General features: G+C 49.2%; 1 protein-coding gene across 6 annotated transcripts in view; it reads right to left on the bottom strand.

Moving 5' to 3' along the window:
- The window catches only part of CAMTA1 (calmodulin binding transcription activator 1), an 848,343-nt gene that overhangs the window by 410,732 nt on the left and 419,123 nt on the right, over positions 1-18,488 (bottom strand). For all 6 annotated transcript variants that reach the window (XM_042994232.1, XM_042994235.1, XM_042994238.1 and 3 more), the window contains one exon: positions 18,056-18,191. In XM_042994232.1, coding sequence (XP_042850166.1) covers positions 18,056-18,191 — 136 coding nt within the window. The remainder of the gene's footprint in view (positions 1-18,055; positions 18,192-18,488) is intronic.

Genomic DNA, 18,488 nt, shown 5'->3' with positions numbered 1-18,488 from the left:
AGCTTGCTCATTGTGAGGTTTGTTTTTGTGTTTTGCTAGGGTGAGTCTAGATTAGTCTTTACTCCAGGGAGAGTTTAGTCCTATTCTTTTTAAAAAATTATTTAAAAATATTTATTTATTTTTGAGAGGGAGACAGACAGAATGCAAGCAGGGGAGGGGCAGAGAGAGAGGGAGACACAGAATCCAAAGCAGGCTCAAGGCTCTAAGCAGGTAGCACAGAGCCCGATGCGGAGCTTGAACTCATGAACCATGAGATCATGATCTGAGCCAAAGTGGGATGCCTAAATGACTGAGCCACCCAGGCGCTCTGAGTTTAGTCCTATTCTTAAGGTATGGCCCTTCTGAGGTCTCTAATAAATACCCTCGGAGTCCAGTAATATCTCTTCACACAACTTAGCTTCCAAACTTGAACATCTCCAAGTTGTGTGTGAGTTCTGAGAATTTTTAGTTACAGCCCTCAGTGGTTGTTTTCCTTGACCAACCTCATGGAGCTTCACCTTATACACACTCAGCTTAGTATTTAGCCAAAGACTCAAGGAGACCTACTATGCAGATTTCTGGATCTCTTCCTCTGTTTATGTCCCTTCTTTCCAGTATTCTTCCCTATAAATTCCAATTGCCTTGGCCATCCCAAACTCTGATCTAGATCTCCTCAGCTCAGCTAGACTGCCATGTTCTCTTTGCTTACCCATCTCCATGCTACTGGAACGAAGTCTCCAGCCTGAAAGCCAGAACTCATCTTGTTGTTTACTCTTCTCAGATATCAGATTCCTGCACTGCCTGTTGCCCAACAACTAACAACAGACATTTCACATATTTTTTTCCAGAGTTCTAGTAGGTTTTGGTGGAATGCTAAGTTTGCTACCAATTACTTTGTCATTGCTATGAGAGGTCTCTGGGTATTTTTAGAGATGTACAAGAGGGAATGGGATTAGCACTTCGCTCTGCCCTTGGGTTCTTAAGATTTTTGCAAATAGGCAACTGGCTTACTCATGGCAGTGGAGGGTGGCTGGGGGATGGTAAGAAGGTGCATCAGAAATGCTCCTCACCAGCCGTGTCATAACCCCCAAAACCCAAGATCATTAGCGGCTCTCATGACAACCAATCCCTTTGCCTTCACAGCAAATAATTTGTCAGTATAACTAAAACCTACCAGAAAGCCCCTCAGTCTACCATGGATTTATTCTGTGGGTTGTACTAGATCCCTTTGTGCAAAGTGAGGTAATCACAATTTCTGAACGAAGACCCTTGATCTAATGGGAGGCCTACATATTTGGACTTGGAAGGGTCCCAGGGGACCCTGTGTGCCTCAGGCATCTGACATACTATTACACAGACAACCTCTGGCTACAAGGACCATCCTTGTCCCCTCATAAAGGCACAATCCCCAGGGGATCTCCAACCTAGCCAATACACAGAATTAATCACCTGGGAGCTCTTTAAAAAAATTACAGATGCCCACGTCCTACCCCAGAATACACTTTAGAACCCCAGCAGCTCACAGTGATTCTGATGCACTGCCAAAGATCACTCTGTCTTCTCATAATTTATGAGGCCAAAGAACTCACAAACATCAAGGTTGAAGACTTCACATGCCAGTGCCTTATAAGCCACCCAGAACCAGCCTCAGGGGACATGAAAGTTACCTGATCCAAAAGGAGAAGACACTGAACTCTCTCTGAATCATAGAAAAAAAAAAAACAACCTTGAAGAACGTTCTGGCTAGCTTCTCTCCCCCAGCCATTCCACTTCACAGATGAGGAAGCCAACACCCCAAGGGATTAAGTGACATGCCCAGTAACGATAGGCCCAGGGCCAAGTTACTCATCCAGAACATTCTCCACCATCCCTAAGACCCTTCCTAAAATCCCTTAGAAGAGAATCCAAAATCCTTACCCCATCTGTGCCCCCACATGACCTGGCTCCAGGCCCTACCAGCCACACCTCCCACAACCCTGTCCTTGTCCCTGCTTCCCAGGCACACTGGGCCCATTCCATCAGCAGAAACCAAGATCCTTGCTGCCTGAAAGACTCACTCTGTCCTGTTTACTGAGAATGGCCTATCCCAGATCTTCGTCCTTGGAGTCTCAGGTAGAATGTTCCTGCCTCGTTCAGGCTCTCCTAGAGCACCAAAGCCCAATGCCTGGCTATTGTTCTCAGTCTGGGCATATGCCTTGCTCGTCACCCTCAGCACTTCTCTCAAAGGTCCTCAGGCACTTGCTGCTTATCCCTGTCTGTCCCCATCCCACTCAGTGGAGAGTTTCAAGAGAGCAGACAATGGATCTGCTTTGTGCATCACTGTATCTCTAATGCCTAGCAAAGTGCCTGGCATGCAGTAAGCTCATCATAATGTTTCTTGGATGGATGGATGGATGGATGGATGGACGGACGGATGGATGGGAGAAGTAAAGAAATGACTAATCGACAACTAGAGAGTGACAGAAATCACTGTCTCTAACGTGCCAAGTGCCATGAGGGCAAAGAGCTCCACCTGGACCCAGCAGAACTGACGAGTAAAGGCCGTGTTCCCTTCCGGGGTGCACCCCAGGGGGTTTGGGGTCTCAGGCTATGCCCACCCAGACAGAAGACCTGCCGGCATTAGCTTCCATTTTGAACACATTGATATCAAAAGCCCAGATACCCTGGCACGTGGCAGAGCACAGGTTTCCCTACAAAAGGAATCATGTCCACCATTCCCTGCTCTAATAAGCACACCTCAGCTCTGCAGACCTGCCACGGGGCAGCGCTTTTCTCGTGCCATTCAAATGGGTACATGATGAAGGAGAGCTTAGGATTCACCAGGTTCCACTCTGAAATAACCCGGGAGTTGGGCCTCGCCATTCATAGGCAGACTTTAATATTCAAGCTGGAAGCACCAGCCAAGCGCTATTGAGGGATAAGAGCTCCATTTTCTCATACCGCGTTATTCTCCTACGGGCCCTTCAAATCTCCAACCACAGCATCAGACAGGACCTGCCCTTGCAAGTGCGCTGCATCGTAAGTTTCCGATTACGAGTCAGATCCTCATGCCGGGCCAGTAGAGGAATTAGAATCAGAGTCTGGATTACGGGCCTAAAAGTCATCCAGGCCTTCAGCCTCTTGGTTCGCGTGGTACAGTCCCAGTGCTGCTCAGTGTAAGCATAACACAAAGCCACATTTTAAAATTCCTAGCGGCGACAGTAAAGAAGGAAAAAGAAACAGGTGAGACTGATTTTAATGATCTATTTTATTTAGCCTATGTATTTAAAATATCTCAACATGTAATCAGTACAAATATTAACGGGTTATTTAACAGGGCTTCTTTGTCCTAGTAGGGCTGTGAAACACGGTGTGTATTTTACACTTCGGGCACCTCGCAAATCAGAGTGGGCGCCATGCGGGGCTCCATAATGACACGTGGCTCGCGGCCGCTGTCTCGGACAGCATGGGACCAGTCGGTCTGCTTACCGGTGGTGCGTCAGGACGAGACAACACAGCACCTAACCCGAGCTGCCTGCGGACTTGCATGGAAGACTGAAGGGAGGAAAAACCAGTTTCCTGGTCCCCGCAGCCTCTTCCCCACCCTGCGCACGTGGGCGCCCACCTCGGGCAGCAGGGAAAGCCGGCAGGGGAAGCCGCCATGGCAGCTCAGAGCTCCGGGTGCTTGGATTCCTTCACTTGTATTTATTTGGCTTTTTATAAACAAAAGTCAGACTTAATGCATTCCATTCATCATGAGGAAAGGGCAGTAATCCTAAGGGGATCTGTCAAACAGACGCTCTTTCTGTAAATAAATAAAAAGGTGACTGCAGGAAAGGAAAATTACACTGAAGTGAAATCTGGGGTTTTTTCCATTTTCGGAACATAAGCCAAAATATTGCTAAGGCTTTTTATAAACAAAGATAATGAGTTGTATAATTTATGTAAATTAACTAATGCTGCTGCATTTTCTAGAAGTAACATAAACTGCATTATTTATTTGACGTGCCTTTTGGAGTAAAAAATAATTGTAATTGGGCATTATACCTAACAGGTTTCTCCCATGGTTTTCTTATTAGTATTTGTGGTTTTGAACGGAAAACACAGGACGTCTGAGAGCACCACAGGTGTGGCTTGCCTTCTGCATGTAGGAAAACGAGGATGATCTTTTCAACCAGACCAGCGTCACACCCCTGACCACAACCTCGGCTCCAGAAAGAAAGGGCACGTGCCAGGCACCACGGGCATGGCTTGGTCAGCAGGTGTTGGCTCTTCTTGGCTGGTAAGGGGTACTAGTTAGTTGACACAGCCCCGGGGGATCCAGCTGATGTCATTGCCACTCGCTAGTGGTTTCCCATGTTCACTCTTCAGGGCGCGCATCAAAGTGACTGCACTGCTCAAAGCAGCGTCGGCAGCTCCCGGCCACTCGCTCTGAAGGCAGCAGCTCAGGCTCCACTCAGACCCCCTGAATCGGCATCCCCAGGGGGCTTTGCACGCACAGTAAAGTTTGAGAAATGCCCCATCCTCTGGATGGTGAAGACCCGGTCCCTTCCCAGACCCTCCTGCGGGAGACAGAGCCGCACACGAGAGGGCACGGGGCTGGGTCCCGGCTCACAGCGTCAACCCACATTTCCTCTCACATCTAGCACGTATTCAGACGAGCAATACGCAATCACACACTGCAATTCTTAATATTATCATATTAGGAGCATTAAAAATGCAAGAAAGGATAATTAGGCAGAATAAATTAAATAAGGATCTTGAAATACACAGCCTTGGAAATAGTTTCATTGCCTAAATGCTTGCAAACATCTGTGAGCTGCTCTCACACTTGCTACCCTTTCCTGATATTCAAAGCACAAGATATGGTCAAATACCAAATGTAAATAGCCCCGATTCCTAACCTTGTTTGTGCAGCAAAAGATGGCCCCGAGGCAGAGAAAGGAACTCTATCGAAGGTCCATTGATCTCTGGGAGGAGTACCTTGTTTGGGAACAGAGGTCCCCGCTGGAGGAACCAGCCTCGCTCATTCAATACCAGGGGTGAGGAAAAACAAAACAAAAGTATCTCCGACCGAAAAGGAACGCAGGGTAATTCACTGAATTTATTTCATCTCATCTCCCTTAATCATGTAAAAACAAAACCCAAAAATGTTCTACATTCTGGTTTGTGTCCAACACAATGTACAAACTAATTGAGTGTAAAAAGCGTTGCTCTGCATTATATCAGTTAAAGTGAGTGTAACAATTGCTCTTTCTACCCCCGAGCTCTGTTTCATTTCCGTTTTTGTTATAATTCAGTCCATTCACAATATGTCATTGCAAACACTATTTGCAAAAGAAAGTATAAAAAACAGATTCTTTATTTCTTAGTGCATTTATTTTCATTTCCCCTCTCAAGCTCTCCACATTTATACCGTGCTTCCATCTGGAGGGCTTAAAAAAGTTATAGACGAAGTTACTATACATAATGAGGCGCACACTCATCTGGTATTTAGCCCGGGAATTTTATTGCCAGGTGTTGTGAAACGAAAAAAAAAAAAAATACGGGCAAAATACTGTGCTGCATCTCGTTTCCAAACATTTCATATCATGTCTGAGAGTGTTCATTAATTGGGAAAGGAAGCTGCTTCCATGAGGCTTACTTAGCTGCCTCCCAGGAAAAGGCAAGCGAGGGGGCTCCGCACACAGGAGGGGGCTGTGCCCCAGTCACGGCAGGTGTCCAAGTACACACGCCTTGCACGGCTCCGCTCCAGGGTCCCGGGACCCGGCCTGCCATCAGGCACTCGAAACCCTGATGGGCCAGCTCTCCACACACTCGTTCAGGCGTCCCACAAACAGAAACTGAGTCCCTCCCGTGTTCAGTGCTGGTGAGACAGAAGCGGACCAAGCAAACAAGAAAACGGGAGCGTGTCCAAACCCACTGCCTGTTCTGGGGGCTCTGAGAGCTGGCCGTCAAGGGACAATGAATTCCATGAGAGCACAACAACCAAACACAACCCTGTACCAGCTGAGGGAGCCGCTCTTATGCCCACCTGTATGTGGGGACTGCAGTGTAGACTCTAACAACTACCTCAGAGCCACGAAAGAACGAAAGCTCAGGAGCGAGCTCACTTCCTCCTGGACTTCCCTGTCCTGACAAGAGCCAAGCAGGTCCCACTTGTGAGGAATAACTGTGAACAGTTCCGTGTGCATTCTTCGGGGAAACGGAACCTAAAATGGCACGATGCTGACAAGTAGGTCTAATTCCATGTACGCAACAAAATGAGGGATTCAAGTACAATATCGGTGTCGGGGCATCACACCATGGAAGGACTGAGCGTGCGATTGGGCTGCTCCACGCGTGGATGAGTAAGGAACCTGGGGAGAAACAGGAAGTCTTGGGGTTCCCCAACCTAGCTTCCCACAGACTCCTACAGTAAAGACTACAGCATTTAGCCACCTGTCCAATGTTTTGGAAAGAGAAAGAAGTCAGGGAGTATTTTGCAACTCAAGCTACCAGACAACGCTGATACCTTCAAAATGTCACCATGAGGCACGCAGATTTGTCATTCTCATTAGATGTCCCCCAGGAGCTCTGCCTGCCCTCTGTCCCGAGGTGACAGGACAGCCACACCTGCTAAGTTTCCCGGGCTCTGTGTCCCCTGAGAATGGGCACAGCTCCAGGGTGTTCCCATCCGCTGTCCTCGGTACAGACGCAACTCACCAGATGGGCTTTGCCGCACGAATGGGTTCAGGGCAGCAGCCTAGATCCTACATGGGCTGACCACACTTCCATCAGACTTCTGAGATGTCCCAGTCACTCGTCGTTTCCTCTGAAACTTCAACAAATCTTTCAGGACATTTCAAGCAAAAGGGACACTCTCCTGGTCTCCACCAGCATCTCAGTTGCTGAAATGCATCAACCTCAGCAGAGCTTTGTAAGAGCATGAAAAACTAGAAATCGGAGGATGAAGACACAGAGACTGAAGGACTCTGGACACTAGACAGTAACCGAGGAGTAGGAGCTGGTCAGCCATGAGTACAGGATATTAGGAGCCAAAGAGAGGGAAAAACCACAGCCACTTGCTCAGAATTTATGTTTCCATAAGTGAAACATTAGGATTCTCGTATGGAGAAGAAATTATTGATACGTGTGCTCCCTTAAGGAGGGCTTCTCGAGAGGCCCATTCCAGATTTAATAATAGTCCGCATTCTTCCCCCGAAATGGCAAACGCAGTCCTTGATTTCCTTATCACTGCCGCAGATACATGAATCATTAAGCTGCAAACCAGCAGAGGTTCAGTTTATCACACGCCACCTAGAATATTTAATAAAATAAATTCTAAATAATCAATTCGTGAAGAGTCAACATCTCTTACACTTTTGTAATAAATGTCTACCTCTCGCATCCATCATAAAACTGTACATAAATTGTGGCAGCAAAGATGAAAGAGAAAGTGCCCAGGTTTCTCGTGCTGTCATGTAAATACTTAAACACGGACGAATAACATCTGTACCCTCCCTACGGCCTCTATTCTAGGGGGACGTTGTCACATCAAACACGGCCAGGCTACTTTCAAAGCACTTCAGGCCCGAAGATGCATGGGGTTCAGCCTTTCCCTCCTGCCGTGAAAGCCTGATCCTTTGACCCACCCGGTCACACCAAGGTCATATTCCTTTGGCTCTGCTGTCCCTGAACAGATCCCTGGAGCTCAGAGTGCATCCTGGGGACCTGCTCTGCCCTCTCCACAGCACTATGGAGAAATGTCCTCGGCTTGTGGGAGAAACGGGACCCAACTGCCCTTGCAAGGACGTCTCCTAGCTTCTTCAGACTGAGAACAAATAAACCCATGCCACATGGACACGTTACCACTACAAAGAAAGAGAAAGAAGACATCCTAACTCCACCGGAACAGCGTTGTGATGAAGAACACTGTCTGATGTGACAGTGTGTCATGAACAGAAGTGCTAATTCCTGGGGCACCTGGGTGGCTCAGTCAGTTGAGTGTCCAACTCTAGATTTTGGCTCAGGTCATGATCCCGAGGGTCAGGGGAGCAAACCCTGCATAGAGCCCAGTGCTGAGCATGGAGCCTGCTTAAGAATCTCTCTCTCTCCCTCTGCCCTTCTCCCCTGCTCATGCTACCTTTCTCTCTCTCTAAAATAAAAAAAAAGAAAATTTTAAGTGTTGATTCCTTACAGAATTATAAGCCGAGCCTGAACACTGTCAGGCTGCAAACGTAAGTCTAAAAACATGGCAGTGCTCACGTGTGAGAGGCAAGTCCCTAATCATCCCCCATCAATCTCTCACTGGTTCCCATTGCACCCTGATGCTTCTAGAACCTGCTGCCATAATTGAGAACAGGAATCAACCAGTCCAAATCCGGCCCTCAGTCTATTTTTGTAAATAAAGTTTTACTGGAACACAGTCACATCCGTTCTTTAACTATTGTCTACGGTTGCTTTCATACTGCAGCAGTGTGACAAGACCATCTGGCCAGCAAAATTGAAACTATTTACTGTCTGACCCTTCGTGGAAGTCCATCACCTTATCCATTCACTCAAAAAATGTTTATTGGGCACCAAATATGCACCAGGTACCATGCCAAGTGCTGGGCTCGGCAGGGGACGAAAGTGCCCTGCTGGGTGGAGACAAACAAAGCAGGAACAGAGCTCGTCCACCCGGGGAAGAGGGCGAGGGAGCCACTCAGTCAGCACCCGGGGGCGAGCTCCACTGTCGGAGAGAAACCCGCTCTTCTCTCTCCTTCATGGCCAAGGGCAGAATAAAGAGTGGTAGGCTCAAACCGTCTGATCAGAGATTTCACCTACAAGTTTTCAAAAGGTGCTGGGAGTCAAGTAATAAATTACCAGACCAACTTGTGAAATTTTCCTTTGGATATTTTTCTTAACATAAGATTAAAAAACACAACACCCACGAGCCTACGGCTGAGTGACCAAGGGAAGGAAAGAGAATGGCGAGGGTCAATCCCTTCCAGTGCCTACCATACTTTTAGTATCTTCCTAAAAGGCGGGTCTTGATTCAGGAGATCGGGTTGGGTTCTGAGAGTGTGCCGTCCTCGTGAGCTCCCAGGTGAGGTTGACCGGGCTGACCAGTGGGCCACACTGCAGGTAGCAAGTGGCAACATGGCTGTGTACGTGCCCGTGTGGCCCCCGGGTTTTGCATGAGTGAGATACGAATGTACAGGCACGTCCTGAAGAGCAGAAAGCATTACAAGGTGTTGGAATTCAGAAGCACTAAGAGGAAATGGAAGGTCACTCCACCTGTCCTGGAGGAAAACTAGAGCCAGAAAGGTGCTTTCAGGAAATCACCAGCTTTCCATCTATGGTGTGGGTTTGCATCCAGGAAGGGCAGGCAGAGGGCGGCTTAGCAGCCAGAACCCCAACGCGTGTGCAGAAGAAACAAGGAGACCGGAGCCAGCCCACCGCCAAAGCGGTCTCTGCCCTAGTGCTGTGGGAAGAGCTGTTCCCTTCTTGGCTTTATGCACCGACGCCTTCCTCTGCCATTCCTACTGGGTGTGCAGAAGCCCTCCGTCACGCCTCTGTCTTCCCCGTGATTTTTGCGGGTCTGTGGGAAACAGACACAGAAACTTGGGCCTCATTAGTTTGCAAATCATACGCCTTCCCTGTGTCAGTGACTAACCCGTGTCAACTACAGGGGTCAGGCGTGACTGTCCTAGGATGGGCTGGAGATTCGTGCCCTCTGAGCATGGAGAGCACCACACGGAGAGAGGCCACAGCTGCAGATGACAGGAGTAAATTTCCCCAGCAATGTCGGGGCATTGAAAGATGTGGAGAAGATCAATAATTTACTATTCGGTCAAGTGAAGGCCAGAGATATTCTTTACCCAACCCAAGCAGCTGTATCTGGTCATTTACCGAGGTGGGTGGAATATATATCACGTTCTTAAAAGGCATCCCCAGCTTCTGGATGAGGCCGTAAATTATGCTTACAAAAATCAAGGTTATGTGTCTTGAGTAACATCTAACTTTGTGCCTGCTGTATGTTGGGGCCCAAATAGAAAGGCCCTGGGGTGAATTTTGACAGTGGTGTTCAAGAGTTTCCATTGTAATTGAATATGCTAAAATTCCCATTCATGTCCTTGTGGGCTAATCTGCAATCATGTTAAGGGACTGTTATGATAATAATTAAGTACAAGTTCAGCATACCAAGTTGATGCCTTGCTGCTCTACCTTCGACAGGGAGTTTCTAGCTCAATAAGGCTCAAATCAAGTTTAAAAAAGGAAATTGCAAAATATTTTACAGACTGTAATCTACCAGAGACGTGAGGAAGGCAGAAACTACAAACCCATTTCCTTCAACATCTTCCTGGCACCTCTTCACCACTGCCAGGGTCCTGCTTCCTTGGGGGAGAAGCCTCGAAGGGCAAGGCCTGGGCTGCCAGCAGTCCAAGTGGCCCCCCAGAGTCTTTTTTCAGAGAGAATAAGAGGGTCCCCGGGCCCGGCGGCCCTTGGGTTTGCTGTCACACTGCCAGGAGTGCCGTCTCTTCTCAGCGGTGGCCAGCGTCCTTCCTGGTTTTTATGGTTCCTGCATCGATTATGTGTCTGGAGATAAACCAACTCACTTCCTCAAGTCCTCAACGAGACCAATACCCAAGCAGCCAAATCTCTGTCTGCAAAGTCTCCAAGGAAACTGCTCCGATGGTCAGAGGGTGGCCAGATAAAATACGGGATACTCAGCCCAATATGCGTTTCAGACAAGCAGCAAATAAGACCTCAGCATAAGTATGTCCCAGATAATTACACGGGCCATACTTGTACCGAAAAGTTATGTATTGCTTATCTGACATTCAAATTTCACAGGACATTATGTGCACGTGTGTGTGTGTGTGCGTGTGTGTGTATGTGTGTGTACCTACATGGGAGTGCACTAAATCTGGCAACCCTGCATAGGGAGAGTGAACACACGGACCCCTCGTGCCAAAGTCAATGTGTCCTGGAAGCTTGAGAGCTGTAGCTTCGGGATGGATAGAAACTAGCAATTCATAGTGGGATGGATAAACACAACTTGTTGTCTCTCAGTTAAGGTTGACATGGGGATAGAAAAAGCTCCTACAGGACCTGGGTGAAATGAGAGCCAAGGAGTGACAACAAGCCCTGTAGGCATTCAGAGTGTTGGAGGACGAACTCGCACCCACTGAAGTGGATGGCAAAAGGCCCCCACGTCTTCTTCCTGAAGTCCCCGGGGACCCGAGGGCGCCAGGTTCCTGGGCTTGGGGAACAGTCAGGGAGGGGCTCTTGGTCTTTTGACTCTCTGGGGTTATAAAGAAGGGAGGCCCAGGGATTGGAAGGGGACCACCACTTGTACCGAAAGACCTTCCTCATCCCCCCATCTCAATTGAGACTCGTGCGTGGGTGCCCCGTGCTGCATCTTGAAGCCCGTGCTCCTAGACCTCCCTGGTCTAAGCACACATCTCCGGAGTATCGGGTGTTCTGAGAGCCGATGTGGTATGGCGATGAGGAAACTGGGGATTTGCAATCAGATAGACCCAGGGTAGTGTGTTGACTCTGTTACAGACGAGCTGGGCATCCTTAGATATATTTCTTAATCTTCTAAAAATTAAGTACATCTTCTGCAAGAATGAGGAAAATGGCATGGCCTGCTAAATAGGAATGTTGCCAAGTCATTGGACAAGATGGTACCCATAAAGCGATGGGGACAGGAACAGGTATTCAGTAGGTGTTCGATGAATGATGCCATAGCTGTCATTGCTGTTGTCAACTGCCTTTGGTCAGGGAAGGCAGAGCCTTAAGAAAAAGAAACAAAACCGCCACCGTGGCCAGGCCTCCATGAGCTCAGCAGAAGGTGAACAGAGGCTATTGCCATTTCAAAGCGTAGCTAGTTTAATGTTATTTATTAGTTAAAATTTAATTATACGAGTTGGGTAGGGACATGTCACCAGGGATGCTAAGTAATTAGAAATTAAAGAAAGACTATGGATTTGAGTTCCTGAATTGATTCTACCAAAACACATCCAGGTAACAGGAAATTGAGTTTTAACGTGCAAGCATGCCAGCAGAACACTGCACAAAAACTCAGATGATTAAAAGTCAGAAGAGAGCTCGGGGAGATCCTCCAAGGTGCCGCCGGACAGGCTGGCTCGCTCCACTGGAGGCACCATGAGACCAGGACACCTCAACCACCAGTGCCAGACACAAGAGAGGGGGTGGCGGGTTTGGAAATCGAAGAGCCGAGGGCGAGTCCCCATGGGGATAAACACACCCGACTCACAGGACTGAACCACGGGGTTGGGTGGGGCTCAGATGAGGGGACACCCATGAAAGGAACTGCTCGTGCAGCATATCCACCACTCATGGCATGACCCTCTGGGTGGCCGGTGCAGACCCTGTCCTCGGAGGGGAAACAAGCCCATTCCAACCCTCCAAAGCCTCTGTGGTTACCGGTTACCACACCTCACTGAAATGACCTGATACGTGTTTCTGTAAGTTTCTCAAGTACGATGCTGTGTCCTACCTGCCTCTCCCTATTCTGCCCTTAATAGGCCATCGAGTTCCTGGATACCAGATACAGACCTTCTCGCATCTAGAAGATACTGGATTCTTAATACATGTTTATCGAACCGGACAGGGCTAGTGGAAAGTCAGAGAGAACGCTTCCTGAAGGAAGGTACAGAAATTAAAGGGAGGGAATGACTACTGCCGACTGGGGGAGGCCAGGGAAGACGCTCCTGGAAGTTTCCGAAGTTACAAGGCTACCACGACCTCAACGTCGATGTGGGAGAACGTGGGTTCTGAGCCAGGAACGCCGCACCGTACAGACTGGCGGGCGCATGGCGAGTCTGGGGGGGAGCGGAATGAGGCAGCACGTCCACGCACCAGAGCCACACGATCATCCACGAAAAGCAAGAAGCATTGATTCTATTCAAAAACACAAGGCGGCAACACACCGACTCGCCTGGCCCCCTGAGAGCTTCAGCTGCTCGGCCGTTTCATGAGCCAGCTGACCTCCTCCTTGTCTCTACGCTGCTGCTTTCCAAACTTGATCTGGGCTCCATACATGTTTGCGGCTGGCTATTTTAAATATACTCCATCGGCTGCAAGCGAGATATCTATTTATCTTAAGGCTGCCAGCAGGGCTGGAACGATCTGGCATCGCCATGAGGCAGCCCGTTATCTCATGCCCTGTTAATTCCTAATGCGGTAACTACAATATCATTCCTACTTCTGAAAGAGGTGCTTTTTTTTTTTTCTTTTTAATATGTGGCCTAAGTGTCCAAATAAAGAACATCACTTCTAATGAGGCTGAGTCCAAAAACATAACCTTGTTACCGCCTCTGCTGCGCTCACAACAGGCTTCCGGCTTCCAGGCAGTTCGTCGGGAAGTCAAAGCAACTCTTCCTTCTTGGACATGGTGCAAACGTGTCAGCAAAACTAAACTTTCCGTTCGCTGCCGAAAATTCCAATCAGAGGGGATGACTGACATTTCTGCCAGGCAGATGGTCCAGGCCGGGGGTTCCTGTCCACCACAGCACCGGCTCAGTGGGGAAGGATGCCTTTGTCCATGCTACCCACAGTTGAGCCAACGGCCTCTATGCAGTGCCACCCACTGGTTCCAAAGGCAGGACGTCTGTGGCGAGGCGTGCCTCGTGATCAGAGCAGAGAAGGCCTGGTCTCCGGGAGGCGAACATCTGGTCTGCACAGGGCTGGGAGAGATTCTGACATGTCGCAATTCTGGCCACCTGTTGCTTTAAATCACATTAGCTATTTTTCAACAGACCCTGTCACTGCCCCTTGCTATGTCCCACCCCAACCTGTTACTATCTAGCTCCCACCAGTGCCTCGTGCCCCATGTTTATGTCTCCTTTTTATGACCAAGTCTGCCTCAGGTGCCCTTCCCATAGGTTCCACGCAAGGAATCCCACCACACTCCTGGTGACCTGGTGTTAGAGTAGCACACTTGATTTTGTGTCCTGCCGTGAGATAGGGAATGTTCATGTTCACGTCACTGCGTCTTCAGTACCTGTCACAATGGGGGAGAAAGCACCGGACAGCTGGCTGACAGATGGACTGTCTGTGCTGACTTGATCTGAAAAAAACACAAATCCCCCCAGGAATGCCCAGGAGCAACTGATGTCCGGGCAAGCACTTTTGCCACAGAACCAGGGGAACCTTGGCTCAAGTCCCACCTCCACACTGATTTGTGGCAGGATACGAGGAGGGAGCAACTCTGTCTGAGGCTCAATTTTTTCATCTATGATATGGGGATAATAATACGTACTTTAGACAGATGTTTCGATGGGGGTTGAATGAGATAGTGTAGCTGGTGTGTACGGAGGAGATTCATAAGCCAGCGGCCGTTGCTACACTAAGTGTGTGTGGCTCCTGTCTGTTGTGGAACCCTAGCAGCTAAGGAGTCGGGGGGTAGACAGCCAAGCGCTGGCCTGGGTTCTGTACCCGGCACTCTCAGGAGAGAGGTGTGAACACCAGGCAGAAGACAGCACCATAAGCTTCTGGGACCAGAGGACAGCTCTGGGATCTTGAAAAGTACGTGTACTCTTCCAGCTTGGCCCCAAGACTCCACCCACCTCACCTAACCCGGGGTGTGGCAATACTGGAGGCAGGGGACAGGTCAGATCTCCCCCTCTGCTCTCAGGGAGTCTCCTACCCCCACAGCTCCCACCCTCATCAAGGCTCCAGATAAGCAGGCACGAATGTCCCTGGGGTGCAGAGCCAACCTCAGGCCTGCTCAGATTTCATCTCCTGAAACGCTGACATCACATCACAACCACCTTCTTTTTCCTCCCTGCCAACCTTTGTCGTCCCTGGAAACCTTATCGAGCTGGCTTCTCCGTGGCTTACAGACAAGACAACTAATCGTGGACTTAACAGCTCGTCAGCTTCAAAAGCGGCTGCCCCCATCCTGTGCCTGGCTGAGAAAATCAATGAGCTTTTGAGTTGCCGTGTGTTCCTAGGGCCCCAGCCTCCGAGAACAAAAGAAGCCGGACTGCTGAGCGGTTCCGTGGACAGGGCTGGCAGTTTTCCTGGCCTGAGGGAAGGCTTACAGCAAGTGATATGTTAAACGGTAGATCCAAATATCTTTATCATGCCCTTGAACTGAGGAAACCAGCTGAGGTGGTAGAAAATCACAGCTCCAAGATCCGTGAGATGCAAAGCTTCATGTGTGTCGCATGGCAATTCCCTGGCTGGAAAGGACCACCTGCCCACTGTTCCCACATGACCTCTGGGCTTCCTGGCCATTGGTCCAGACCAGAGCAAATGCAGGAAATGTGCAGTGAGGTGAGGGCAGCCCTTGCCAAAGAGGTCTTTCTCTGGGGCTGTTTGAAAACCATGCCCTGTGGTAGACAATCCATCACGAAGGACACCTGCTCGCATGAGAATGGGCTCATCCCCACAAACAATTAAGACAGACTCCATTCAGACTGAACAGGGCACTGTCTTTCATCCATCTGTGTACAGGGGGGGCACAGAAGAGATGGGAATTCTCAGTGCTGCTGGGCATGTAATTGGCACAGCCACTTGGGAGCAATTTCACAGTGTCCAGTAAAATGAAAGACACTAAGGCCTCACACCCACCAATTCCGGCAGGCCTGGGCTGCACACGTGTATAAGCAGACCTGTATGAACATGTCTCCTGAAAGCACTGTGATGCTGAAAAGCTGGACAGAGTCTAAAAAGGCACTGACTAGGGCGTGGCTCGAATGCTCCTGCAGTGGAAAACTATAGAGCAGTTAAAAGGGATGAGGGGTAAGTGTCAACAGAGACAGAGCTCAGACCACCACGCTAAGTGAAAAGGGGGAGTCCAGATAGACTATGTAAGTAACGCACACAGTCCTACCCAACTTCAAGAGCTTGGCTGATCGTCCACCTCACTAGGAAGCCTCTCTGGTCATCCCAGTCCATTTGGGATCCTCTGGACACTTGTCCTAAAGGCTCAGGCTTCTGTTCTTCTCAGCCGCCAGTGGCTTTCAGGTATGTCCGCCTCTTTAATTTGACCATGAGTCTCTGAGGCAGAAAACATGGCTTCTGTTTTCCCTGTGGACACTACAGGGCCCTGCACAGAGTAGGGCCGCAGTCAGTGCTCAGTGACTGACTCGATGGGACAACCTGCGAGCTGAGTGGAAGAGGCCACCACACCACGTGCCTGCCTGGGGTGGCCTCACTCTCCAAGAGCCGGAGAGCACACACCTCGTGTTGCTGACCAAGGGTCTCTAAGCCCGTCTCCCATCCCCACTCCCCACCGCCACTGATGCTCGGCAGGTTTCGGAGACCCCTCGTTGTCTGGCCCGTTCCCTGCCCTTGCGTTCCGAGGGTCTCGATCTCCCCCATACAGGTGTCTGCACCCGAGACTGCAAGCGTGAGCCACAAAGAACTCCAAACACAAATATGGTCTACAAATAACCACCAATCATTCTGACTCCATCCAGCGACAATTCTAATTTAGAACATGGGAAGAAAATGAGCACTGTGGATTTTTGTTTTGTTTTGTTTTGTTTTGCCCCAGGCTTTTGAGCTGCTGCTGAGGAAGAATTCCACCCCACTGCTACTTACAACCCAAAGTTCCTGATTTACGTGTTATTGAAGACGAACTGTGCCAGAGAGCTGCAGGCCCAGGGGCCGTCTGCTGCAGCGCTGGTGTGAGTTCCCACAGACCCTGGTAGTCCCGGGAAGAGTCCTGTGCCAGTCGCAACCACGCTTCTCACTTTCTGCCCACCCAGCCCAGCCCCCGTGCCCTCGGGCCCCTCGAGGGCTGATCCGCTGGCCCCATCACCAATCGGTCCTAGACCGGGGTCCATAGGAGTGCATTCAGGGCGATCCACATTTTAATGTCTCGTGAGTTGATTAAGCCACACTGTGCAAACACTGAACACAGGAGAACATAGGAAAAGTGGGATTTCTCATATTGGGGCTTTTCTTTGCTCATCATCATAAAGCATTGTTATTGGGTGTTTAAAAAAAACAACCACAAAAACATAAAACAGAAGTTATCTCTCTCTGTGGGGTAATATAATAAAAGCCACTGGATGCTATTTTTAACAGCCATAAAAGCACATGATTAATACAGAAAAAGTCATAATGATAAAGTGTGTCACGAAGAATGTCGGCCTGGAGTGTGAGCCGTTGAACTCAAGAGGGCTTATTGTCCAGGTGATCAATCCTGGCATGCTAGGGGACCCAACACACCAGCGGACTCCAGGATCTCTCTCTTTGACCCGCGCGAATTGCCAGGTGGATCACAAGCTACCTTCTCGGCTCCTGACCCAAGACAGCACCATCCTCGCGGGGAAGATCTTTTATAAGGATCAAGCAATGCAACGAAGTGTGTGCTCACTAACTAGCAGCCACGAATGTACCACGATTCATACCCTCTCCCTCTACCACTGTGACACACGGCTTAGGCCTTCCAACAATGAAAGGACCCCAGGAGAAAGTGTCCATGGCCACCCGAGAGCCGGAGCCTGTGGTCTCAGAACAATAGCAAAACCACCACACTGCACCTTGCCTTCCCCCAGGATCCAAACCGAAGGGCGCACAGATCCCAAGATGTGCCCAGCAGCGCCCACCTCCACCCCAGCCACAAGAACCCCAACTGTTCATCTTTAACACCTCCAAGCTCTCTGAGGTTGAAATGCCCAGAAGGAAATGGAAGAGGCTGCCAGCAGAGGGAGTAAAGCCAGGCTCTGGTCGGAGATCACCAGATCCCAAGGGACCCACTCAGCAAAGGCAGGTCCAGGCCACCTGGATGGGGAGACACTTTACATGGCTCCTTCTTCCCTCACACCTGCACACTCTCAATGCACCTGCAGCCTTCTCCGTGATAGATACAACACAGGGTTCTGCAGGAACCTTGCAAATCCCAGTCTATGCACCAAGGACTCCCAAGAAACAGGACTGCTTTAGTTAAATCTGGCTTTACGGAAAACTTGAACGGAGGCTATTGGGTAAGAAGGAAGAAAAAAAAAAAAACAGCAAACGGGGGCTTGGCAAACAGAAATGCTTTCAACAGAGGTGACTGGCAGCAAATTACTCCAAAGCGATCCCGTGTCATTGCAGCCCAGAACCAACATTTGTGGAACAAGAGAGCCTTTCTGCCCTTTACCTCCACTCCCTGGACCTTGAGTTTCATGTGGTCCTCTCTGGTCGTTTTCCCGTCTTTCCTCTTTTTCCAGCAATACCCATCCTTCCTGTATTTCACCTTCTTCCTGTTGTAGAGGATCATTGAGCCATTCTGTGGTCTGGAAACAACAAATGGTTAAGTTACCAAGAGAACCAAGCAGAAGAAAAATTTATGAAGAAAGATATCGTGGACCAGGAAAAGTCTCTACAGAAAAGCAATATTCCACATTTGCCGGAACATAATTTTTCACCTTTTATTGCAGCTCCCTGGATTAACCATGTTTTATGGCCAGCCAAAATTTGCTTGTGGATTTGGTACCTAATGAATTAAATGTGTCAATGATAGGCTTAAAAAACATCCCCTTAGTAATATCCACCATCTAATCAAGATATACGATGTGGGGGCCTGAGCTCCG

This window comes from Panthera tigris, chromosome C1 (genome assembly GCF_018350195.1).
Source record: "Panthera tigris isolate Pti1 chromosome C1, P.tigris_Pti1_mat1.1, whole genome shotgun sequence".
Taxonomy (NCBI): domain Eukaryota; kingdom Metazoa; phylum Chordata; class Mammalia; order Carnivora; family Felidae; genus Panthera; species Panthera tigris.
This window is presented reverse-complemented; position numbering and strand designations above follow the sequence as displayed.